General features: G+C 34.3%; 1 protein-coding gene across 1 annotated transcript in view; it reads left to right on the top strand.

The window, feature by feature from the left end:
* Positions 1-11243: 11243 nt before the first annotated feature.
* adarb2 (adenosine deaminase RNA specific B2 (inactive)) overlaps positions 11244-27116 on the top strand; it is a 217291-nt gene continuing 201418 nt past the window's right edge. Inside the window, exon 1 of the mRNA XM_088643780.1 lies at positions 11244-11653. Coding sequence (XP_088499906.1) covers positions 11551-11653 — 103 coding nt within the window. The 5' untranslated portion in view covers positions 11244-11550. The remainder of the gene's footprint in view (positions 11654-27116) is intronic.

Consider the following 27116-nt stretch of genomic DNA (forward strand, 5'->3'; position numbering starts at 1 on the left):
TTTTAAAAACTTTTATTCTGGTCAGTTAGTTCCCAGTTAACTGCCTGGATTTGTTAACTAGCCCCCCAAAAATATTTCAGGCTAGAAAACACAATTTTTAAGTTCAAAAGTTTAGTTCAAAAGAAACACTCTCAGTTTAATTTTATTTGTATTGTTTTTCTTCTGTTTACTCATTGATTTATTTGTACAACTTCACATTAATTTCTAGTGTACATTCCTTGATTCTTTTTTTAAAGATCAGTATTAACAATAGTCCCCAAAATTGTAGGCATTTCATACAACAATGCTTTATCAGCTGAGTGATTTGAAAATTGTGGTGATACTTTCAGAGTCCAGGGTTTACATTTCCAGTATCATCCTAATAAAGAGGGTAACTTGACACCCTACCTCTGTATTTGTCCCTGAGTGTAGTAGCTCTGGTGCCTCTACCATCATTGAACTTGTATGGGTTATGTAACTGTGTATACTGTACATATGGTTCTTTGATCAAAATCTTGAAAGAAGCAAAGTAATCCTGTGACAGCCCAAATGATAGCAAGCTTAGAGGTAAAGAAAGTGAAAGGAACACAAATGAAAGATAAGTGCATAAGGACATAACATAGGAAGCATGTCTGTGAACAAGTAGTTTCAAACTACCTAATCACACTGTAATTAAAATGATACAAAGATCACTAACATATTTGGGTTTACTTTTCTAGTATACTTTCTGGTCTTCTTACACCAAACACATAAAAATCAAGAATTGTGCACCAAACATGAAGGTTTGCAGCATTTAACCTACAGTACATCTTACAGTATGTTTAGGAAACCAGATATTGTTGAAGTTCTGTAGGTTTTGTTATTTGTCGTGAAATTTGTGTTTCAAGGGACATTTTTTTCTGACGTGTATATGTAAGGAGTTGAGTGCTCTTCAGTTCATATTTCCATATCTCCCATGTATCTACTGTGTTACAGGATAACCACCTGCAACTTTAGATATTTGCAACTTTCGTATTTACCGTAAGATCTCTCCTCAATCACACATTTTTGTAGCTGAGCAAAATCTTCTCAGAAAGGTTTACTGTACGTACACACTTTTTTCCCACTTTATTTGTTTGTTGATAAAATAGAGTTTAAAAGTTTTTATTTCATCCTGGAGAGATGATTCTCTATGGCTCTATCCTATATTTTTCATACCCTGAAAGAAATACTGTTAAAGTGCAAACCTGTACAACAGAACCTAGAGTATCCTGTATAAAAAGAACACAGGCTTTGAAAGTGGAGATACCGAGTTAAAAAAGCCATTAGAATGTCCCCATTCTAAAAATAATCCCCAGTTGATTGTCATTATGTTATTACGATTACATTCTGTAGGATTTTACCTGTGATGTTAGTTCAGTTATACAGTTTACTTGAATAAAACTGTATAACTGTGAACTTGAAACATCTTTCCTAAATTTTCTTACTTTTTCTGTCATATGCAGTTTTGGTTTCTAAAGGGCTCCTATTAAAAAAAAAACTCTTTTCACTATGTAAACCTTTCAGTTACACAATCTTCATTTCCTTTACCCTTCAATAAGGAAGCGGCCTCAAAGGTAATGCATAAACAAATAATGATTATATTTTGAGTGGGTCATCTTTCAAAGTTGCTGACATGCATGCCATGTAGCTAATGAAAAATATTAAGATAAAACAGTTAAGCAACAAAGCCATTTTGAATTTAGAATGCCCTGAAGGAAATATATTAGATGGCACCATATAGTGTGATTATTACTGGACTGAGTAAGCAAACATTTCGGTACATAAGAGCATAAATTCTATAGAGAGTTTAAATTTAGATTCAGCATATCTTTTGATGTTTTCTTTGTTTGACTGGATCTGAGACGGACATTCTGTTTTTGTTTTTTACATCATCTACTGTATGGAACTGTATCCAGATATTTCAGATAAAACTCTTGGATTTTTCATCTCGCTAATTTCTGCATTACAGCATACTTTGAACACTTGACAATATAGCTGGCTGTCTTCCTTTCGATGAACACTATTTTTAAAGTACTTTAAAAGGAAAAGCATAATAAACAGTAATGTGGCCTTTTCTAAGAAATCAGCCAAAAGCACACAATCAGTCAGGGGTTTTGTGATAGGATAAAGAGGAGAACCAGTCTACTTACTGTATCATGTTCTCATTTATGTCATTATTTACTTCCATGCTTTTTGGCGTTGTTTCTATTGAAAGAAATCTGCATTAATGTGTTTCCTCATGATTATGCATTTAATTTGAACATTGGGGTCATAAGGGGTCATAAGGGGCTGTTCAGGGGGTCATTAACGCTGAAATAATGATGCACTAACACATTACTAGTTCATTTCATCATAAGGTGAGAGAGAAAAAACAACACAAAGCGGAAGCTGACAGATTGCACCTGTATTAAGACTTAATTACTCTTACAGTACCTTTGCTATAAGATAGGTCGTTGTAAGCCTCTGAGGTACAGTAGGCATTTATAAGCAAGTGTGAATAAATTCAAGCTACATCTGCTTGTGTTGTTCTGATCCTGTGAAACTACAGTACATTGCAGTTCATCTTCATGAGCTTTCTACTTTACCACCTTGGTAATACTTTCCTTGGCCACCTTAAGGTGTTAGAAATTTTCTGCTGGTGAAACCTTCAACTTTGATCAGTTTTCTTTCATATGGATCTATAATGGGTGTGGAACAATAAGCCTTGGAGCTTCAGTGAATATAGTGAGAAAGGACTGTAGATAACCACTTGGATGTGTAAGGTAAAAAGCCCAGTCAGGATTAGGGGAGGTGGAGTGAAATGTCTGCTGTGGAGAGATGAAGGCAGATCTGAACCGCTGCTGAATTCCCATGTGATGGGGTTGAGCAGTAGATAAGGAGACATCAGCCTAATCCCTCCCTGAAAGCTTAAAAGTCGATATCTTCACAAAAATAAGAGGACAAAATCCTGCTGGTGACCTATGTGAACACATTTCTTCCCTGGTACTGCAGAATAAAATGTCCACTAGAAGCACTGTAAAACTGATAATAACAATATAAAATATATACAGTACTTACATATTGTGTCTATTAGAAAACAAGGATTTTGTTTTCGATTTGTAACACTGGAAAAAGTAAATGCGTCAAACATTGTGGTTATGTTGCAACAGACAATTGTTAAGAAAAAGTATCTACTGTACACTCCTTCTAGACAAAGATTATGTTTCCATGTGTGTTTTATTTACATTGTACAGGCTGAGAAATAAGGCTAAGTGTGGGTCATACACAGCATTATTTTTCCCTAAGAAAACTCTCTTTTATCAGGATAACATGTTACTGCAGTTTTGATTACAAAAAAGTGTGGTAGTGAGAGCCCACAATTGTTATGTGACAAGGAGCTGAATTTAAATTGTTACCAACCATGTTCAACACAATAAAAGTGGTATTAGTAATGTACAGTATTTTTCTGAAAAGTTTCAATAATGTTTCTCAGAGTGTAAATTCTCACTTTATTAGTGAAAAGGAATTTGTGGAATTGATTTTGAAATGCCTGAATAAAAAAAAAATAGTCCAAAATAGTACGACTATAGTACAACACAACTGAACTGTAAACCAAAATGAATTTAAGGCTTCTATGCCATTCATACTGTCAGAGAGCATTTCGGTTTTCTACTGTCACTGGCATCTCACTGCCTTTTCACATGATTCTCATTGCATGATTTCATACTGTTTAGTGAGATCCAGCCATTTAGGCTGTTGTTCATTGTCTCTAGCTTAATGAGACTGAGATTTCTCAAGTGACAGTGCATAATTGGTAGAACATTGCCAGAATAGGGTGGGCATTAGTTAGACAGGGTGTTCTCAACTCTAGATAAAAACCTGCCAGAATAGATGCCAGAAGGCTTGTATTGACATTAGAGAGAATCACATTGGTCCTAGAAAAGATACTAATTATCTGGCAAGGTGCTGAGTAGGTTGAATCAAGACTGTGTCATCACTAAGTGAACTGAGGTCATCATCATCCAACCACGGCTATGCTAGATGGCATGCTTTCATTCCAAACTTTAATTTTGTTTGGTGGTCTTTCAGTGAAATGAAGAAATACTTCCAGCAGTTAAACATGAATGTGCACTCATCGGAGGACAGTGCACATGACAAGCATGAGTGGCACCCTGCCATGCACAGCAACACCCAACTGTTTGAGGATAGCCACGGTCAGACTACTACAGAGAGACAAATTAATCAAAGCAACAGCAGTCCTTAGGTGACACCTTAGTGTTCATCAGGCATGTGGCTGCATCTGGCTCTTGGAAGGTGTAACATTCTGTTTTATGACTTTAAGAATTTCTGAGTCATTTTTGACAAATAGAACCTACTGTACACCAGGCACCAGTGATGGACTCACCACATTTCTGGGTGCTTTAATTCATGGAGCAACTACTGTAGGTCAGGCAGCAGTGAGACTAATTATAATAAAGAGAATATTGCACAATACTGTATGTCTGCCATATGTTTTAAGGTGCTATCTCCCTAGTCATACTTCCACTTACTGTATGTAGGAGAGGCAGATTTGCAGTAGTATGTAGTTATAAATAGAACAGGAATGTGCAAAATACCATTTTATTCCTTCTTTATGTTCTGATTTTCTATATGCTCTGTGATCACTTAGGCTTCCTACAGACTGTAATAGCATTACCCTGAACAAGATGGAATGGAAACGGCTGTATCTTTTTGCAAATCAATTACTAATAAAGTCTTCTCGGACATCTTTGATCCTTTCAATGATTTCAGCATAAATTAAAATGTAGAAAAAATATGTTCTGAAAAAAAAAGTAGAGGTAAGTTAACATCCTTTACGACCTACAGAAGTCAGATAAATAGAGAAAGTCATTTAGAATTAATACAAGGGCTCCATCTAGCACAACACATCCTTGGACAAAATGTTCTTTATGTTCAGAGCTTTACTTTAATTTCGTGTTACACTTTTTTCCCTTGGGTTTAAAAACTTGGCACAGAAATGTGAATTGTGTTTAAAAAGTGGACATGTATGGTATGTATTGTTATGTGGGAAAAGTAATTGATGAGACTAATAGTTATTATAAATTAGTGTAACAACAACAGGTACCTAATACAATTAATGCAACTACCATTTTCAGTTGGGAATAAGACTTAAAATGTTTTCTAGGGTGTATTAAAAAATATTTTACAATTTCAGTTATATTTTATGAAAGTATGTTATTATGGGAAATATTTAAGGACTTTTAAAATGTCCCAACTAATGAAGGAAGCAGCCAGCCTAGTATGCTACAGCTCCCCTTGTGGTCCTTATGAGAAAGACACAGTAGGAAATGAGATTGTCCATTGAACTAAGAAAACTTTATTCTGAACTGTGGTACAAAAACATCATTCAGCACACAGAAAAGAAAAATACATTAAATAATATGTGTAAAAAGTTTTAAAAAATCAAGTGTTATGCAATACATTAAGCTTGGTGACTGTAAAAATTAAACTTTGAGTTCCAAATAGATTTAATACATGTGGATAGAAAATATTTTATAACATAATTTCACTGTATGAGGCCAGTAAGCCAAAGCACTTTGTTTTGAGTAACCAGACAAGATGATATACAGATAGCTTACCTACCTATGAAATTCAAATTACAATTAAAAAACAAACCGACCATCAAATTTCAGATACGGATCATAAACATGCTGTAATGGAAGCAAACAAACACTTGGCTCCAAAGCAGAAAATGAGACAAAATCTGATGCACATATTAAAACTGACATGAAAAATACAATGCTACTGAGAAGATGTTTGGGTTGCTGTGTGTAACTACTGTATGAAGCTTGTGTGTACATATCAATCTTGTACTGTATATACGTATATACTTTTATTGCTTTAATGTTTCAATGGTGATCTATAATAATGCTGCACTGAAGAGAGTGATAAATGAACAGGTAGAAATATAAAAAGTGATAAGTATGGATACATTTACTATGGACTGGAACAATTGCTTTTATTTCTATAGTTGTTATTCTATTGATATTCATCTCCTCACTTACTCAATTTGTTTCCCTTTGTTGGGTAGACCTGTGGTTGTAGGGGTTATGCAAAGGTGCTCAACACTCTTCTCATATTTCTATCTGTTCATCTACCACTCTAGCCAGTGCAACATTTCAAACATCTTTTCATTGCAACAGAGAAAAAACAAACATGTTACAGTGATGTAGTACACAGATAGTTGTACTCAATACAGTATGTAGTACACAGTTGTAATACATATGTAAATATGTTATTTGTATTAGGCATTCTACACTGTTCTGGCAGAACCTCACTTTGAAAATCTTTATGAAATTAAGTAAAGACAGGTTTATACAGTATTATGTTCATGATGTTTACCCTACTAATTTGTATAAGTTTCGTGGAGATTTTTTTTTAAATTTTGAACTTTGTGTTTCTTTTTAGTTGCTGTTTAGGTAAGAAAGGGGCTAATAAAAGCACACCCAAAATATTCATATAAAGTGCCTTTAGCTTTTTTGACTGTTTTACCGATACAATTGGTGTCCCAAGAATTCCTGTCTTTAACCCTTATCAAGCATTTGTAAGCATTTTTTTTATATTAATATAATATACTCGGTATCACTGTCTGTCAAACTCTGAACATTTGTTTTTACTTTTCATTTAACCCTTTTCAAATTAAAGGCCCCTTTCTCTGCTAGCAAGGCATCTTCTTAATGAAAACAACACTTCTGCTGAGTAGCACCTTTTTAATAAGAGAGAGCTCAGCTCATAGCACAATCTTTCCCATAATGCTGTGTATCAAGCAAATTAAGAAACACCTTATGGTTAATAAGGTAGAGTGAATGCTATCTACTAATCTTTCCACAACATTTAAATACATTAGCATGCATTTTGCATATTCAGCTGTCACTAATGAACCCATTGTCCTATTTCTAAAGTGTGTTTGTGCAACAGGGCTCAGTGCAGTGAGCATGTTGCAGAAGTGATGTCAACCTCTAGAAATTTAGACAGTGTAGAGTTCTCCCACAGTAAAAGTTAATTTTAATGGCAATTGAAGGGCAATTTGTTAATGCCCTTCTTTTGTTTTACAGTGATTGATGAATAGCACCCATATACACAGTTTATCAGGTGAGGACCTTTACTGAGTACGACCCAAAGAGTACCTAAAAATTCAGACCACACATCTTAGGGATCTCCAAACGTAGTCTATAGGGTCTCTGAATTATTTTGCTTAACTGATTATTTATTAAGTTAACTAAAAAAGCAACATTACATTTGACCCCGGAAGGTACTGTATGTACTGTAGATTAAAAAATCTAAAGGGCTCATTAAAAAAGGTTGATTATTACATTTTAACATTCTGGGTCAGGTTTACCATATTCTAGATTACATATTTTCTACATTAATTGGCCATTTGTATTTGCTAAAAAGTAGTCAAGTTAATGCCCATTAGGTATTGTATATGCCCTTACTAATCACGCATTCCATTCTATACAAATAACCACAGCATATCTAATTAGGGTGTAACGACTATATGAAGTGAAGTAGCATTTACATTCAAGCATTTTGCCATAAAATATTCTGAGGTTCAAAATTAAAGCTCCCTGTAACAGTGAGATGATATAGTAATTAAGATGGAACTTCCAGAATCCAGCTGAAATGCACTGTAACTGTAAAAACAGAGACAAATACGTTGAATGTACTACAATTTCTCTCCTCCAAACTGACAAATTGCACAACAAACGTCTTTAGACATTGTCTTCATTCATGGGATATAGCGAAGATTTCTTGCGCAGTGTGTTTAGTTTGTATCAACAGCACATCGAATTGGCGAGTGAACAGTTTAAAGATGTACTGTAATGTAATTAGTGCTCAATAAACTAGCGTGACACATTACATCCCATCGGCTGTACAGTTACAGTATGTTCGCACAAGCAGAGAGAAAATCACCTAGGACAAAAAGTGTGGATTGTTGCTGTTAAATTCGTTGCAATACAATAATATTACAAAACAAAACAAACAAAATAAAATTAGTCTTCATTCAGATTACTTTTAATACTTAATGGTAGTGCATGAGAAGGGTAGCTGGGTCGAAAGAGAAAACCGAAGAAAAAAAAGATTACAAATTCAGCACCACGGACAGCGGAGCTCCGCTGTGAGAACGACAGCGGCCACAATGTACTGTAAGGAATCCTGGCATGACAACGAGCTCCTACAACAACGGCATATTAGTGAAATGAATAGAACCCTGAATTCTGATTCTTCTTAAAAAAGCAAACCGAGGGAGCGCAAGTCAAAGTAATCCCCACAAAAACTGCTGCCCAGCAGATGCTGCTTGCTGTTGATACAGCTTCGTTTATTAAATAGGCCATTACAGTATGTCCCCAACAAAAGGGGACGTGTTTTGGGTTTTATCTTTCTTATAAAACTGCTGGAGGATAATCCTATTTCCCCCCACCAACCCAGAAAAACAAACAAACATTTAAAGCCATAAAAACAGATGTGCAACGCAAATTGTCCACGGCCGAAGCACTAAAAGGCGAATATGAAGATAGTCTGTGTTTCGCTTGCTTCCTCAAAACTGTCAAACATACAATACTACAAGAGAGTGAAAATCGGGTTAGTATCCAACAAACAAAGAGTGTCAGTTACCTCATCTTGGCATTACAGGGAAAGTTAGTGTGTAGAACAGATGGGAGGTTGAATATATTCCCTGAACTTATTCAGTAAGGCACTACTGCCACTTACAATTAGGAAGGACAAGTGCACATACACTTTCGTTGCAGGGAGCCGTGACCTGGGAGCTACAGCTCATTTTCCACAACACTTCTTCAGTGCAGCCGCGTTGGCCTGTAATTTCACTTAGATTTGTTATCTGTTAGCGATTTACACGCACACACCTCATTACGTCCCGAGATAGAAGAATTGGCAACTTGTCACATCTATTGATTTCTCTTAAACTGCAATTTACATGGATATTTTTGAGTGTCCTCTGAGCAAGTGATGTCACCTTTGACACATTTGCTGTTTGCTAACTAATGCCGTCATGAAAATGTTTCTCCAGTACAAAGGAACTCAAAGTGACTTGACCCACCGACATCAGCAAATATGTCATTATTTTTTTTTAAAGCAGAAGAAAGCATGTCGCGTTTCTTGAATGTCATAATGCCATTTTATTTGCTTTCTGTTTATGATTAGGTCGGACGTTGCTTGAAGCATCAAGTAATTCCTTGCGATGTTTTGCAAGTATGGGAAAGGGGTAACCTACATGAAAGTGCCTCGTTAAATATAGGCCCATTTTTCTATACAGTACAATGTCCAACCAATCGACAAGAACATCTGGATACTCTCAGGCCCGTGTTATTTAATAAAACATTGCTCAAGAGATAAAATTAATATTCATAATATAAATGCAAATTTATAATTTAACCATGAGCGATATTTAATGTATTTTTATCGTCTAGCATCCATTTATTTGACTTCGTTTTACCTAAGAACTTTCATTATTACTTTCGTAATCTGACTTTTTAACTTTAAAAATTGCTGGTTGACGTGCCCCAGTACTGTTCTGTAAAAGCACATCTTCCAGTACGCGAGTTCTTTCTCGTATGTAGTGTAACTAAAACTCTTGCAATGCCATACTGGTCGTACTGAGCAAAAGGGAGAAGAGCGTGAAAATCAGTTTAATTGCTTTAAAGTTCTAAATCTTCTGACGCCGTATTCCTTCATTTTATTTCAATGTTTGTCTACCATTCTGAATTTATACGGCACCAATGGACATCTACTGTACAATACAGCATGACTAAATCTTATCCGTAGGGGCCAGGAATTTCAGCATCGCCAGAAAAACAAAGAAAAAATGTTAATGCTTGTCGAAATAGTCTACACTTCCGTTTCATATAAAATGTCAAAATGTCACATTTCTCAAGGCAGTGCTCCCTCTGAATTGTCAAAATCTTTTGTCTTTGAAGGTCAGAAGCATGTTACGTTTGTTTTGACCTCCTTTGCCCAAACCTCTGAATGCAAGCTTGGAACTCAGTCTTAAGCAAATCGATCCTAAAATTATACTTTATACTGTATACGAGGACACTGCAAATAAAAAAAAAACACTTTTACGTGTCTGCCATGCGTAAATTTCAGCGCGGTTTTCTTTTTTAATGTTAGTTTCGTATTTATCGATGCAAAGCTGGTACAGTATCATTTTAGAAATTGCGATTGGCATTATAGTGGAAGTTCTGATTTTGTCCAGGCCATTGTTAAACATGTATAAATGCCAGTTACACTGTACATTTGGGTATTAATCTATATTTCTATCATCTTTGAAAATATGTAAAATCCTTTACAGAAAAAGTCTGGTTACATCTAGGTTCTTTCACGCAAATAATATAGTACTAATACATGTAATAGGATACTGTACATTATCTTTATTAACGTGCTGTTCAAAACTGTATTTTATACAGGTGCACAGGCCATTCTGTTTTGACATTCCGTGGGTATTAAGCTACGTAATGTCAAGGAAAGGGAATCTGTTTAGCAACAACATAAATCAATGAACAAATACTCTAAAATGACTTTATCAGGTGCGGCATCAGATTTATCTTGTTCAGTGGTGGTAAACTCTAGAATGCATACAGGTGGATCTTATCTTACGGTCCAAACGAACAATTTGTTACATAATTGACCTGTTAATTTTCTTAATAGGACTGCTATAACAAATCCCAGGTCTGGAACTGCCATTTAAAAGACCAATACAGACTCCTAGTATTTGTTTCACAAAGACTACTGCATAGTAGGACACACCAGCTGTAGTTCACTGCCTTTATATAGAAACAATAGTACAGATATATGCAAGTCTGCTTAAAGTTCCCAATTCAGTGACATCCTGACATAAAGAGTGAAGTTCAATTACTTTCCGAAAACACGGGTTTGTCATATCTAATCACTGTATATGTGTATTGTATGTAAAAAAATCTTGATTTATATGTTAAATATAAAAACATTTATATGGTTTCAATACCAATAATGTACTTCTGGCTTCTTTTGTGTGAGGACCTAGACATCACTCAGCCCAAATGGGAGCTGAGTTTGCAAGCTACAGGGGAGGGGGGTTTGGGGTTGGTGGTAGATGTGGTGATGTCAGAGCCTGGAGACAGTCATGATTGGGTCTAATTAGAATTTGCGGCAGCAAATAGATAGGCTTCCTGCATGATTGGATTCAAAGTGGCTGGTGCCAAAAAAAAAAATAGCAGAGGTGCAGAAACTAGAAGCAGAGCATTTACAGCCCTGCGTGAAAAAGGCGGCTCTACTGAAAGCTATCTCACTGTGATGCTGATACAGCCTCTCCTAGAGGCTCGCATGAGTTTAATAAATTATTGTGCAGACAGTGCTTCAACAGCAAGGGTAACCAATAAAGAGTTCCTGAAGGAATAAAGAGAGAAAATAAGCTGCCGCGTCAACGGTGTTAGGTTAGAAAGTGAGCACGGCAACCTAGGACACATCATAAACGAAAACAAAGGTTATATTTAACGTTGTCCCAGAGCTACATCGATGGCATCAGTTCTTGGAAACAGCACCCGCGCTTCGGGAACTCCTAACAGCCAACTCAAATGCAAGTTCAAAAGAAGAAGGAGGAGGAGGTCGAAGAGAAAAGGTAAACTTTTATATAAATAGCGCGTCTTTTTCGGTATCCTTATCGCTAACTGAGGTCAAGCGTGACTTGCTGAGTGAGATTCAGCGACAGGCAAATGACATTCACCTGCCACTGCGTAACATCCTTTATTCAGGTTTGTAAATGCCGCCTGAGCTCACTTTCGCTTGCCAATGTATTAGTTATGTCCTTGCATAAATTACTTTAGTTTTTTTTTATTCAGTGCGTTTGTGAATTGCATTTTGTCATGCTTAATCAGTAAAAGAACGTTTGGATTAAAAATGGACTGTTAAGATACTCGTTAAGACTACTTGTGTGAAAGTTGTTGTAATATGCTTCTCACATAAATATACTTTGTAAAGTAAGCTCCTAAATCTATTAATAAACGAGAATTGTCAAAAACTGCAGTAAATGAATTTCTTACACTTAGGTTTAAGTTAGGGTTAAGTTGCTAAAAATATTAGGAACATTCGGTGTTTACAGTACAGTATATCAACTTATATCATATTTCACTGTCGTGTATCTATCCGAGCAAGGTTCGTTTCGTCCTGTTGATGTTAAAAATTATTTTTAAAAATACCCCTTTTCTTACTTCAAAGGCCGTGTTTGGAAAACGAAATTAAGTCGAATTTGTTTTGGTGCCAGTTACATTTGAACATTTGCCAGTCTGAGACTGTCCAAACTAGTACATTTATCATCAGCTTCCAACTGCCTAGCACTTTCAAAGGAATGTGGGCTTTTCGCCTTTTGTTTCATGTTGTCGTTTTTAGGTGAAATCTATTAGCATAACTAATATTGCCAAGATATCAGAGCAAGATTGTAAAAGGGCTAATTGTTCGTCTACAGTACGTCCTTTGGCTTCTCTTGGGAACACTCGTTGTGCAAGGACATATAATGACTGCCTGTTTTAATAATAGTTTATAGGTTAGAGCTTTAATCAAAACAGGGACCTCTTAATGTTCTTTAGGTTCCAAGTTAATGAAAAGGTGGGATTAGCTGTAAATCCCTTTTTTAAAAAAAAAAGCTTTTTGAATTCAGAAAATACGTCATGAAATAACATTTATGACTACAATATGTCTGTGTACATGAGGATAAGAGGTTACATTGTTTTTACTTTGAAAGAATGAAATTAATCCTGATGTGTCAATATAAATCCAGTTAATCTTACTGGAAAGGTACAACATTTGACATATTAGCATTTAATTTATGTACGTCATTAAATGCAAAAATACATATTGTGAGGAATGAGCCAAAGTTGGAGACAGGCTTTTCATTTTGTCACACAAAATGGATTTCTATGTAGTACTGAGCAATTTGTATTTTAACCCTAAAACATAAACCATTTAAAAGATTCATATGTATATTTTCATTTTACATCATGGAACAGATTGAAAATGTATTTTGTGTTTAGAAGTTTCTAGAATATTGAAATCTCAATGTTAATTCTGTGGAGTTGATTTTGTTTTCATATACAGATTGAAAACTTTTGAAGCGATTTAATGTGCCAATAGTAATAACCCATCTACAAATAAATGGCTAGAATGCATTTCTTGAGTTTATGTGGGGGTTGTATTAATAAAAATGTATTCCCTGCACTCTTCCACTTATACAAAAATGTCTTTTTCATTCAGAACTTAAGGACCATTATATGTGTTTAACCTCTTACTGGCTTTCATTTTTGTTTTGCAGTTAATACACAATACACACAAAAAAGAAACAGTTTTTCTACAGTACTTTGTTATGCGCAAGAGGTGGAAAAAATAGCTTGTGTCTTGTGAGAAGCTCAATTCCATCCATTATCAGAATTCCGCATACCCCATAAAGGGTTGTGGATAGCCAGAGTCTGTTGAAAAACTGAGGACTGAATCCACACAACTGCTCTGCCCCTTGTCAGGACTTTGTACTGTATATGCATTCAAATAAATAAAGAATACATTTACAGAATATTCATACTACAGAAAATGAGTTAAAAGAATATCATATTTTGTAAAATTGTGCAGCAAATATGCTCCTCAGAACTTCCAAAAGGAGTAACCTTTTGTTGTGCTTTATATACGTTATCTGTATTTTGAGGAAAAATAAAATGAATGTTATACATTTTAAAGACAGCAGAACAGGGAGGCTGGTGTAGATGATAATGTAAAACTTTCAAACCAAAAGTAATAATTAAACTTTCAAAAGACTTTCATCACTCCTCAATATTTATTTCAAATCAAGAAGGTTGCTGTACTGTACATACCTGTGGAGGTGCTTGCCAGTTAGAAGTCACTGTCAGTCAAAATTACTATTTTTTTTTCTTTTACACTTTAGTTCTTTGACAAAATCCTAAATCTGGAACACAAATTTCAGTATATCTATGGACGTCTTGAACATTTTTTCCATATTGATTTAATGTTCGTTCCTTATGTTCTGTTTTCTTCAGTAAAGGTTGCAGAGAGATATAATGGGGTGCATTCATGAACAGAGAGAATTTGGATGGAAGCTTGTAGCCATGTTTAAGACGAAGAGCCATTTTGCCACTGTTAGTCCAGGTCTTTACTTGAGCGAACTGAGGGCACAAGCTAAGGTGCAATGGGGAGCAGCGAAAGAGTAAAGCGGAACAAAAGAAATGTACCCCAGGTGGGTGAGTGGAGAAGGATTATTGAGAAATGAAATTTCATGAAAAATTAATGGAATAGAAAAATTGCACAGGAGCTGAAGGTAGGGAGCCATTCTGCCTCTTCATCTTCCTGCAGTGCCAAAATAATAAATGAGCGTGTTTCATCTCGGCTGGGTTCAGGGACACAGCTCCTTCTCCATGACAAGTTTGTGTCGTACGTTAAGACCTGTTCAGCTTATCGTACTCTCTGACAGCTACAGGAAGAAGACTGGATGCTGATAAAATTAAATTGATCATACCTTTTTAAATAGCAGGCAGCTTCCTTATCTTCCTCATCCTCTTCTCCTTCCTCTGTACTTACGTCTTCCTTTTCCTTTTTTTTTTGTTCTTCATGGTAGATTCTGATTTCTTGTGATCCGTGTAATAACTGCCATTTTAAATTGCATCAAGGCCATTAGCTGTGATAGCTGGGCCAGAATTCTGAATAAAGAAATATTAGAATTAGATTCATGAGCTTATTTCGGAAATGTTACAGAGTAGTTAATAGCAGATGTGACTGTCTACTGGCCACGGGGCAAAGAGAAAGGAATTACATTGAATAGCTATAATAAGCATAGAAATGAGCCTATTGATGTATTGTTTTTTTCCTAATGAACTGATTGTGTGCAAAATATGTGAAAAAATGTAATATACTAATGAGCTATTCCTTTCCACAGTCATTTAATAGGTATAACTTATTTTAGACTGTATGTTACATGCTGAGTAAGTGTTAATGTGCCAGACATGCCAATTATTTATGTATTTCTGAGTACAATAACAGGACTTTGTCTCTGTCATTATATTTATTCACAGAATCAAAAATATAAGACTATTGCTCTACTTCCGGTGATTTGTTCCTCTTAGGACGATGACTATGGAAAAGCCCATTTGCAACTTTTCCGAAACGAAATGTAGCATTGACTTCTTCTCTATTTTAAATTAAAGGTCTTCCTATATTGTGAAAGTTTATCATTTGTTTTTGTTAGAGCCTAAAAGCTTTCAGCTTCATCCAAAATAAATAAGAAAGAATCCATTAACCTAGTTAAACTTTTCTAATGAATTCTGTTTCAAGTATAGCTTTCTTCAAAATTATGTACAAGCTTCAAAATGTATTGAATGGACCACTGAGGCATTTTTTTTACTTCAGCTCACAGTGCAGCAATATTAATAACCAAGTAATTTAGAAAAGAAGGACAATAAATAAAATATAGCGTGGAAGAAAATATATTTACATAATGGAAATAATAAAATTGGTTACACAACATTAGGCATTGCATATGAAAATCAGAAACGACCGTACACTTGCGAGAGATGTGCTTCAAGCTGTCAAATTGCATATTTAAATATTCTCTTTATCAATATTGCTGATTCAGTTTGATTCCAATTGATGACAAGAGAAAATGGTAACAAAAGGAAGTTCTTTATAAAACTGATTGGTATCTCAACTTTTACCTACTGATTTCATTGTGAAGCTGAAAGAAACAAAGGAAATGAATTGTATACAACATACGCTTAAGCCATTCAGGAAAAGTTCTATTTTTTATTCTGAAAGGCATTTAAATAAGTTAAAAGAAAAGGTTTTATGCATACGTGAATTTCATCACATTTAAAACTAATTATTAAAGTCTCATAATTGTTTGACAGGATACTACTAAGGTTTTCAAGTCTGCTGTAATAACCTGCATATACAGTACTTTGTTTGAATTGCTGTACAAGGAGATGATGTTTTTCCTTGGGTGGGATAATCCAACTACAAATACAAAGCATTTAACATTTTATCTTTTTAATTGTAATTCCCATAGCAGACATCCATTACATGGTTTCTCATTCATGAATTAGTATTAAATAACTTCTTTTCTGAATTATATTTCTCAAACATGTACGGTACAAGTAATGTTCAGTGGAATTTGTGTTGGAGTATAGTGCCAATTACAGCAATGAAATTCAGCAAAATTTATCAACCAATGTACTTATGGTACGATGCAATTTGCAATTTTGAATTCTCTGTAGTCTCTACTTTCCGTTATCAGTTGATACTGTACTGTATGTGTGGAAGTACATTTTTTTGCATGTCTTCTCTGTTTAAAAAATCTATTTATTGTTCATTAGAAATGTGCTATGGCTTTTTTTCTTCTGTGGCATTAGTTAAAGTATGCAAAATTTAATTTAAAGAATTTCAATCAACAAATTGTTTTACCAATTTCCAAAATAATGGAAACGAAATCAGTAATTCTTTTTATGTTATTTGAATGCATATTCATCATCTTGAAAGCCTAGACAATTATTTTTATAGTCCTCTTGGCTAAAGGTCAGTGTTTTAGGATTACAGAGACATGGGATTTGACAGACTAATCCTTAGCAAATGCTGCAGATTATTCTATGATGGGTCTTGTATTAAAAATATTCAAAGGATGTAAGCAGATTTTTCTGTTGATTTCATTAGATTTTATGGGGTATTGTGCTTTTTTGGATAACATACTGAGACTAGCAGTTCAGTGTATGTGGAAAACAATGAGGATTAGATAAAAAACAGATCAGCCTTTTTAATATCTAAAATGAAATTGGATTGGCTTGGCTTTGTGTATAAAAAATGTCATTTTTAAAACAAATTAGAAGTAGCTGTACTTTAATTTCACATTTTTAATTAATTCTAAAACACTAATATTCTTGTACTTCCATTTAAAATATGTTTGTTTACATTTAAGATTGTTAATTCATTAACGTGTGTTTCATACACACATGTCAATATGCTTATGTGTGTTATATTTAAATATGTACTCTATGTACAGGTTAGTATACACATTTTTTTAATTCTCATAATTTATAATTGCTTTGTTTATAATGTAATGAGGTTTAATAAAAATGCTTAAAATGTTTTTGTTTTGTTTACTATGTCATTGCTCTATATTTTGTTATAGTTATCCATTTCTAAATTGTAGTGTGTATTTTGTTTCTTGGCTTTTTAATTAATCACACCACAGTGATTTACTTTACAGTCCCTTTGGACACTATAAATAATTTCAGGGCTTTGGTAGTCACTTCAGCAAAGGACAAATTATTTACCTAGCTGTGAAAAAGAAGACATGCTTCCACTTGTGATGTTTGGTATTTTGTTGTGACTTGCAGAAATGTGTGTGTGCGTTTGCAAAAAACATAATTTGATGTACAGTACATAAACAACAGCCTTATCTTACTTTGGGACATTAAATAATTATTTATTTAACTATTTTAAGTACTACAGTATGTGCAGTAAAAATATACATTATGTTACATAGATGTATCTTAATGGGGTTTGGTGGCATTTAACCAATACTCTCCAGGCACTGTTCATTTCTATAAAATAATGATTGCACAATTATCTAATATAAGGTTATTTATGTCAGACTGCTGTTAAAGATATTCCATCATATTCATGCATATTTTTATGGTGGGGGTAAAAAAAAAGTGTACCTAAAAGACTATGAAAGGCAGAGAAGAAAAAAGCACATACCATTAACAGAACTACTCTTTTTGGTGTGCATTATTTCTCCTTTTAATGTTAACACAACGGCACATCAAAGAGCTGGCAGGAAGTCAGAAGCTGTCTCGAAGTGTCACATAATTTATGTAGCAATTACTGTTTACGCACTCCCATAGTGACGAGCTTCCCAACACTGTCAGATCCAAAGATCCAGGTCAACATATTTTCAGTCAGTTACACAACAGTCTGATCAAAAAACTATTAGTAAATCTGATGTGCCTACTAGAAACAAAATATTACAGTGTGCTACTGCTGCATAAGTAGCATTGGTGAGAATTAGAGGTACTCCCTTAGTGTAATAATAACAAATTTGATTTTCTGAAAGTTACCTAGAGAAAAGAAGCAAGACTCGCAGCTTCAGGTTGAGGTTAAGGCTGGGTGGTACTGTCATAAAAAGCTGTTTTTCATCACACCTCTTCTTTTTTTCACGAAAATATTGATAAAGTCATAAAATTAGAGCTTTAAGGGTTAACTGTTTTTTTTCTGTCTGTGAAAGTAATTTAACACTGGAATTTCAGACTGAATGTGTCGCTATGTGGTGGAGATCACACTGTGACACTGTCAGTAATTAATATTCTACTTCATTTTAAAATGTTTACCTGCCCTTTTTACTGGAGTGAAGCATGCTGCCCTTTTGCTGAAGTGAAGCATGCAGTCTTAATACACCAGGCTTATTCTGTTTATATAGTCATGAATAAATAAACATTTTAAATAAACGTTCAAAGCTTTTACCATATAGGTCACAGGAATAAATTGGAATGGAGCTAACCCCAAACCTCTCAAAATTATGGTCTATGATACTAATGTAAAAAAGTCTCAAAACAGTGCACTCCCTGTCTTTCCAAGCACTGTACATCTGACTTTCTCACACTTTAAAAACTCAACATAATTGAAATCAGAGTGACACTGCACAGAAAAAAGGGCTTAAATTTGCTTTTCTTCTTTTCTTTCTAGCCTGTTCATTTTGCATTTTTGAGGGCTACACAAAATATTGTTTAGAAATTTGGTGAGGATTTAAGTTTTATTACATCCATTTAATAAAAGAAATTGTATTTTAATAAAATGAACTCCAATGATATTCTTGATGGATTTAAAGCCTTTTATTAACATTGAGATATATTTTTTGGGCAAGAGATTTTAAAATATTAATGTATGAATAATATAATAGATTTGAAGAGACTAATGCCTTCTGAAGACACATAAAGAAATCATAAGAACAGAGCCTGATGATTTATTGTGATGTTTTATTTAAAAGTGTTGTTCTAACACATGTTCTTAAAAGTAGTGTTGGTTTCATGTATCGCATTCGATCACGTGGAACAACAGAACGAGACAAAAAAAATTGGAAAGGTGTTTCTGGATAGCTGCTTAGTATACAACAAATACCTGGTTCTGTACTGTATGTCTAAGGTTAATGAAGGTCATTACCATCAGCAAGCACTGCAGTTTGTGAAAGGCACTGTCTAATTCACAGTCACATCCTGATTAACTGTAAAATATTCCCTGGTTTAGGACACTCCGTCCTCCACCGAACATTTAGCAGGGGAAAAAAGGTTATTAACATTGAATGGTGACTGTTCTCTCTGGAGAACTGCAGATAAAATGACCAAGGAAAGAAATAGCACAACTTTGCAAATTAGCATAATTAGTAATTATCTCTTAATAGCCCCTCTTGGCTTTTGAGACTTGGCACTTGAAATTCTGCTTAAAGTTCAGTGAGGAAAAACAAATTTCATGCTGAAATGTCTCAATAACACAGCTGAGCTATTGAGGTAATCACTCCTCTTAAGTTAAAAAAATATAGGGATAGAGAAAGGGTGGAACTGTTATGCATGGAAATGTAAAACTGGTTGAGTAGGGACTTATATGCCTTGTAAAATAAATAAATCATTAAATACACAGATGCTTATTTTTGTGGTTTTCCAAAGTACTTTCTATTAATATCTGTAATGATTAAGCAACCAAAAAGAAAAATAGAAAAATAGATCTTTGAAGTAACAAATTATAAGTACTTAAATATTGATTTTTTTTAAGTTACTGTAGCAGTGTATTTTGTACACATTTTGTTTTTCAACAGGCAAAGTGTTTTCTATTGACTTAAATATACAGTAATACCTAATAATACAGCAATATTTGAGGACTTTCATGTCAAATGTACTTTTCTTCACAATGAAATGGAAGCGAAGTTGTAGGAATATTTACACTGTATTCACAATCTCAGATGTGCAAACCCAAGTGTTGTTGAAGTGGTGTCAGCCCAGGATAAAACAGAATGTTTCTTTCGTAGTTAAGAATAGAAAATTTAAAATGTCAGCTCAATAATACATTTATGGTAAATAAAAACATAAAATATTATACCATATAAAAGCTATTTTTAAGTAACTATGAACTATTTCCATAAAAGTTAAATAAAAACAATGTATACATTTCCATGTGTGATTTTTACAGCACATTTGGCTCTTTAAGCTTAATGAGGCAGACAGCTAACATGGATTGGTAAACAGATTGTTTTGTTTCTAAAACTGTCGTGAGACTCTTTAATTAATTTGCCTGTTTTATTATTACATAAAAGACTTAGAAAAACTACAACTGAAGTGCAGTTTGCAGAGTTAGAGGGACTTCAGGGTGTGATAATGTTCAAATAAATATGCAATTAACACCAATAATAAGGAAAGCATTGGAATTTTCGCAACACACTTATCTTGTTTCTAATTTTACCTAAAGCTTTGCATCCCACAGATGTCACTGATAAGTGAATTCATCGTCAGTTTTTGTGGTGTTCCCGACTTATTTTAACAACCATTGGTATGTTAGCTTGTTACATACAATTAGTAAAAACTGATATATAGAATTGAAATATACTTAAGGAGTCATTAAATTTTGATTTTGAGGCAGCTGGAAGAATGTTTTCACATTACATACAAAATCTGTAATATTCCTGTAAATATTTTTGTCTGACTTTTTAAGTTATTTTTTTTTCATGTGTATGAGATGAATGTAATGACTAAAAAAAGATTTGTCATTTAATTTTAGTATGCGCTATAATAATTGCTAACACACCGGTAATTCACTTCCAAAACAAGGTGTGTATCCAGTGTTGTTAATGGAAGCAGACTGATAACTGGACAGCAAAAGAAATAAAAAAATATTTTAAGTTTTTGGTTCGAGAACTGATATTTAAGTGCAGAGGACTGCTAAAGAAGTATTCATAAAGATTATATGTTAACTTTTGGCCAGTTGGCTTTTGTCAGTTTAAGCTATAGTAAGATACTTTGTAGCCCTCTTCAATTCTTTGTAGCAGTAACACTTTGTAACCTTTTTGGGTTTTTTTACGTCTCGGAAGCTGACTTGATTATGTCAAGACAGTCCAGGGAACAGGAAATCAGAATGCTATTGTATGTGGTCTTGGTGGACCAGTAGGGGGTACTCATCTCTCAAGACCAGGATTTCCAAACTAATGTCTCATTAAAATGACTGGGTACACTGTGCTGTAAGAGTTGTCATCCTTTGGCTGCGATGAACTGAGGCCTGATTTCTTTATCATTAAATCTGGTATCCTGGCTAAACTCTGAGTTTGGACAATCTGGCCTCAATTCATTTTTACTTTAATTCAATTGGTGAGGTAATTCCTTATCACTCCAAGTGCGTTGGTGTTGAATGAAGTGAGCCTTTTCTATATGTGAAGCGCATTAGAATAAAGTTAAAAAGTGCTTTACAAATGCAAGTAATTATAACCGTTTTTTCTCAAATTATATGGTTGGCTTCTGATCCTATAAATCTAAACTATTTCAAAGACGTATATAGCAAATGCATTGCAATTTTAAGCACCAGCAGCCAAGAGGTACATCCTATAGGAGGATTTTAACAACATTTAAAACTTTCTTGCCAAGAACGAGAAAATAGGTTGGCAAAAATGATAATGCCGATAGGTTTATTTTAAATATTGGAACAAATTGGATAAAGCAGCTTACAGCTTTTTTCCCCCATCAGAATGGTTTCCCATTTTAGATAAAATTAATGAAGGATTTAAGCAGGAATAGAACTCAAAGCTTTTTTTTACAACAGAAGGCCAAGTGAATGGCACTTAGACTTTATTAACAGCAAGACTGAAACTCCAAGCAGCTTACAGCAGAGCAGAGTATTGTCTTTAGTTCTGTGCAAAACAAAAACTTTTCTGTCCGTTAAAATCACTACAAAAGAGGAATTTCTTATTGCCTGTATGAATCTTCTTTTAATTCTGTATGAATGTACATTGAAAGCTTTTTATATCCAAAAGTTTGTCAACACTCAGCTGATCACATTTGTCTAGATTCAGTACATGGTTACAGATACAGTCTATGGTTATTCATTAATTTGTAGTCTGTAGGTAAGGTGGTGTTAGCATAGTTTTTAGACTAATGAAAGTACAGAAACCTACAGTATATTTATGAGGTATCTTATGAGATGTATAAACCTGAATACATCTAAACCATTAAATGGTGGTTTGAAAGCAATGTATATTATACATGGTTATCTTTTAACTGAGTCATTCAGTAGCTCACACACAGCAGAATTACTTATAATATGTACTGTACTTTAAGTAGAAATGAATCTTTGTTTTAGAGATGGATAAGCTCTATGATGTATATTCTTAATCTGCACTTATTTTTGCATACTGTTACTTTGCACAATGTTATTAAAAAGTACCTTTACAAAATATGTTTCCTTTTGAAGTAGATTGTTTTGTTAAAGCAGACTTTGATACTTGTTAATTGGGTTCTCTTTCTGCCCAAGAGGGTGGGGAACTTATCCATTTAATATGATAACTTTTGATTAATTAGCTATTTTTTATACATGTAATAGTTATAATTCTAAACCTACAACCGCCTCCAGTCACTTTTAGCCGTGTTGACTGATGTGCCTTTGTAATCTTTTAATTCTCTCTGTGAAATTCTGCATAAAGGAGACAATTATTAATTTGAATGATCACATTTTATGAACACCAGTCTGTTGAATTTTCGTGAAAGTAAATACAGTGACTAACAAATCTTTTTTAAAAGGTAAATTGTGTAGGAGCCTCCTTCGGGTTATGTACTCTGTATCCTATAAAATAATGGATTTGTTTTATTCTAGTATTTTATGCACATCTAACAGGCGAGGACTTAGTTCAAAAGCAGTTTCAACCAATTCGTAAATTAATTCCAACAAGACACCTTCAGTGATTTTTTTTACATGGGTTTACAATCTGTTCTCTAATTTGCTAAAGTACAGTTTGCATTGCTAAAGGTTTTAATCTTTTATTAGACTAAATGGTAACATGAACAGTTTGGAACTTCTAGTGGTGATGGTGGTACTGGTGGTAAGTGAAATGAGTATGGTATTCATTGTTTGCACATGCAATTTCTTAGACAAATAGGAACTTACATCCATGACATACAGTACTTGAATGACATTGTCCCAAAAGGTGTCAATCGACTAGTAAAGACTTCCTCTACTGCCTCTGCTTCTTTTCCCCCAAACAAACCTAATGTGCAGTTAATGATCTTGATTTTGCCTTTAGAGGATGTAGTGGTTGCCTTGGAGATAGGAGTTGAATCAGGCAATTGTTTCTCAAAATATATGTGGGATAAGAGTTTAAAGAAAGTGTTTTTTGTCCAGTCTTCTACTTTTGTGAATATTTTAATATTCACTAAGCCTAATAATTGTTTTTAAGCTTAACAGGAAAAGCAATCTTGCCCATGCCTTAGCCGTAGAAGTGAAATACAATGGGTTAAACATAAACATACAGTAGCCTATAAGTGCTAATCAATGTCGGGATATACTGAAAAAGTTTGTGAATCCACCAGGCTGGTTGGTATTATCCTATTTTCTCATACTAAAACTCAATTAGATCTTAATGAAAGTCTTAAAAAATTAAAAGATTAAAAGTATAGCACAAAGACACAAAATATATTTGGATTAATTTGAAAACTATCCAAGGGTAAAAATGCTTGTGACCTCATATGAATAAGTACGGTATGTGAACCTTTGAATTCAGTGTCCGGTGCCACCTGCTTTAGCAGCAATGACTTTAGATCATTGTAACTTTTCATTAGACCCCCACAAATTATTCCCAATTTGGGAACATGGTTCGGTGGCCATTTTAGTTTTAGTGAGAAAAAAAAATTGAATATTAGAATGCGTAAACTTGTTCTGTCATTGATATTCATAAAAAATATGGCTTCCATAGACCAAAGAAGTTGAAGGTTGGTAGTTTACATACTGTATAGTGCATTAGATCATCATTGTACAGTGTCCCAACCTAATGAAACTTTATGTACTCTCAAAATTCATATAGCTTTAAAGTGAATGTGAAAATTAAGCTACAGTTATTGCTCACATGATTTGGTCAAATGAATTTTCACAATTCTTCTCCTTCGAAAACAGTGAAAGTGTTATCTTGTCCAAACTTTAGACATCTTCAGGACAAGTTGATTAGTCACGTGGTATGGCTGCCATAAAGGATTTGTTGAAAAATAATTCAAACTGTCTTCCCAATATGCACTTGGCAAGTTGGTGTTTGGTGTAACTAAACAGGTTTTCTCAAAGTTGTTCAATTAAGAACCATGTTCTCTAGGAACCAATAGAATTTCCAGTGTGCTACAATATATACAGAAATTGTGTACTGTATGTTGCACCATACAGTATATAGTAGTGGATATAGTAGAATGTTTTATGGTCATAAATAATCACAGAGAAATCAGTATTTTATCAACTGTTAAAAATACAGCTCACAGCTTAATAAGATGATCATTCACGTGATTTGGTGAGCACATAAGACTTCTGACTTTTCTTTATAGTCAAATGGGAAATTAACTCCTTATTAAGTGCAGATAAGGTTACAGTTATGTTTACTATGGAACACGTTCTTTCTGTTCTAGCAAAACATGTCCATGACCTCTGACTTTTCCTGAAAGTCACAGACAAAATGGTCTGTTAGTTCCTTACAAACATCCATCCGATTGGGTAAGTGTAAACGTTTTCACAATAGAATGGATGAACCTGATTTTAACATTGGTAAAATAATTATAAATCAATATAAATCTGATCTGTTTATATCAAAAGGTAGGCTGTGTTTAATGATGCAGACAGGATCTTAAGTGTACTCTCCAGTAATTCCCCCTACATTCAGCCTTAAGAAGTCCCTCCCCACATACTTCCTTCATGTTAAATCCCCTTTCTTCCATTGATTGTAAGATCCACTGGGATCTGCAGTGAGAAAGCAGGCTTATCTAACAAATCCTTTAAAGGGTGTTGGAAAAAGTCTTCTTCTGCATTAAACTGGTCAATGGTAATGCCCTTCTGAACTGATATAAAGCATTTTATGCAGTATGTGAGGTACTCCACAAGTATTGATTTTGCTTACAAATAGCACATACTGTATAAAAGCAAGATAATAGAAATGTGACTAAATGTGACTAAAATTGTTTTCCACAGGAAAGGGTTACTTAAACAATTGTGTGTTTTTATTTTTTCCCTCTTTACTTTTGTTTTTTGTTTTGTGGAGAATAGGCTGTAAAGTAGCAAAAACGATTCCTATTTCAAGCTTTAAAAACAACAAAACGTGAAAACTGTGCAAGAATCTGAATATTTTTGAAGGGTACTGTAAATATTTATAACTTAGTTCCATTGAGAAAAGAAGAGGGGTTAGCCCTTATATTCTGCAAAGTAGTGGGATGTTTTTGTATTAATGATGTCTTTTTTTGTTGCTTTTCTGAAAAGGGCCTGATCCATCACTTTGTGTGATGAATTATACTGATGATACATTTTCTTTGCTGTACCTCCTACTCACACAAGTAGACATTTTAGTTGTATCTACACATCAAGGCTCCAGGTCTGTACGCTACACAATAGGGGGTAAAATTACTACAATATATGACACTTACAATTCATTTGTCCTGCTTTTTATTCTTTTGCAGTGCAGCATTCTCTAATACCTAAGCATCCATGTCTATTGAACTCTGTGTTTAACCTGAAATACATCGTCAAGCGGTCTTATCTGTCTTCTAAAGTTAGATATCAAAAGAACAGAATGAATGAGAGAGGATCTAATAGTGATGTCGTGGGTGAATTCATTATATTCTGTCCTCCCAATAATTATTCTTTGTCCAACCATGTTTGCAAATGTACTGTACTTCTGCAAGTCCACTTCACCCATGGCTCTGGGAATCACCACCACAGTGGCTCTGCCATTCTCTCAGAAACAGAGTGGCAATTGGTGTCTGGCACTTGACATGCTAGACAACTTACAAAGCTGTTGCTCTGAGTGCAGAGAATATGGTAAATTAAGGTGTGATTCAGATACACATTCAAGTCAGGCTCTGGCTACAAACCCCACCATATTTAAATACAGTAGGTAATCCTGGAGTAGAAGTAACAGAACTGCACCAAAACACCAAGCACATGAGGGAGAATACATATGAATTGTCCTTATCTGGTATTCTGGGCTTCTGCTCCAGACAAAACCTGATGTATTTTATTCCGAGCTTGCAGAAGCACAAGAAATGTGAATGATTCCACTTACTACCCATATTTTGTTCATGTACTCTATTCACTCCATCATAAATGTAAGAGGGGGTTCCTGAGTTACTCCACACATAAAGCTGCTCACTTCGAGCAAAGGATGAGCAATATAAATATCAGAAGTTTGAGTCTGGATCAAGTCACATGCACACAATTGGCAGACTTGCAATGACATTGTTGGGAGATGCACTGCTCCTCTAAAACTGGCTAACTGTCTATTAGGGCACTAAGGAACTTACTAACTAAAGCAGTAAGGAACTGCAGCTAAAATGAATCTCTCCCTATGCGGTGCAGGTGCCTTTGATGTGAATTGCAATTGTATTTTGGGTGAGTATAAGATGGAAAAAAATAATTGCTTAGAAAAAATATGATTTTGGATAATGCTTACATGTTGTATTGCAATCACTTTCAAATTATGGCCAGAGTTTTCTTTGAAGCAGTAGTAATTTATCGTTATCTTGTCGCTTTCCTTATTCCATCTCCAAGGGGAGATGGGGTTTGATTATTTAAAGTTGCAAGAACATCCAGTACTGTATACGTTTATTGCTTATGTATTATGTAACTTTGATCTCTGTCAATGTAATCATTTGTTAACTACAGTACATAAATATAATATATATATATATTCTGTTCTGTAAGTCTCTTCTGTACAGTATATCGGTAAAAGGTAAAGCTACTCACCCCTAAGTAGAAATACAAGTCTAATGTATTACACTTCTAGAAATAATATTAATTATCTAATGGCAACTGTGCAATTGAGGACTTTA

The sequence above is a fragment of the Lepisosteus platostomus genome, chromosome 8, assembly GCF_059453375.1.
Source record: "Lepisosteus platostomus isolate fLepPlt1 chromosome 8, fLepPlt1.hap1, whole genome shotgun sequence".
In the NCBI taxonomy this organism is placed as follows: domain Eukaryota; kingdom Metazoa; phylum Chordata; class Actinopteri; order Semionotiformes; family Lepisosteidae; genus Lepisosteus; species Lepisosteus platostomus.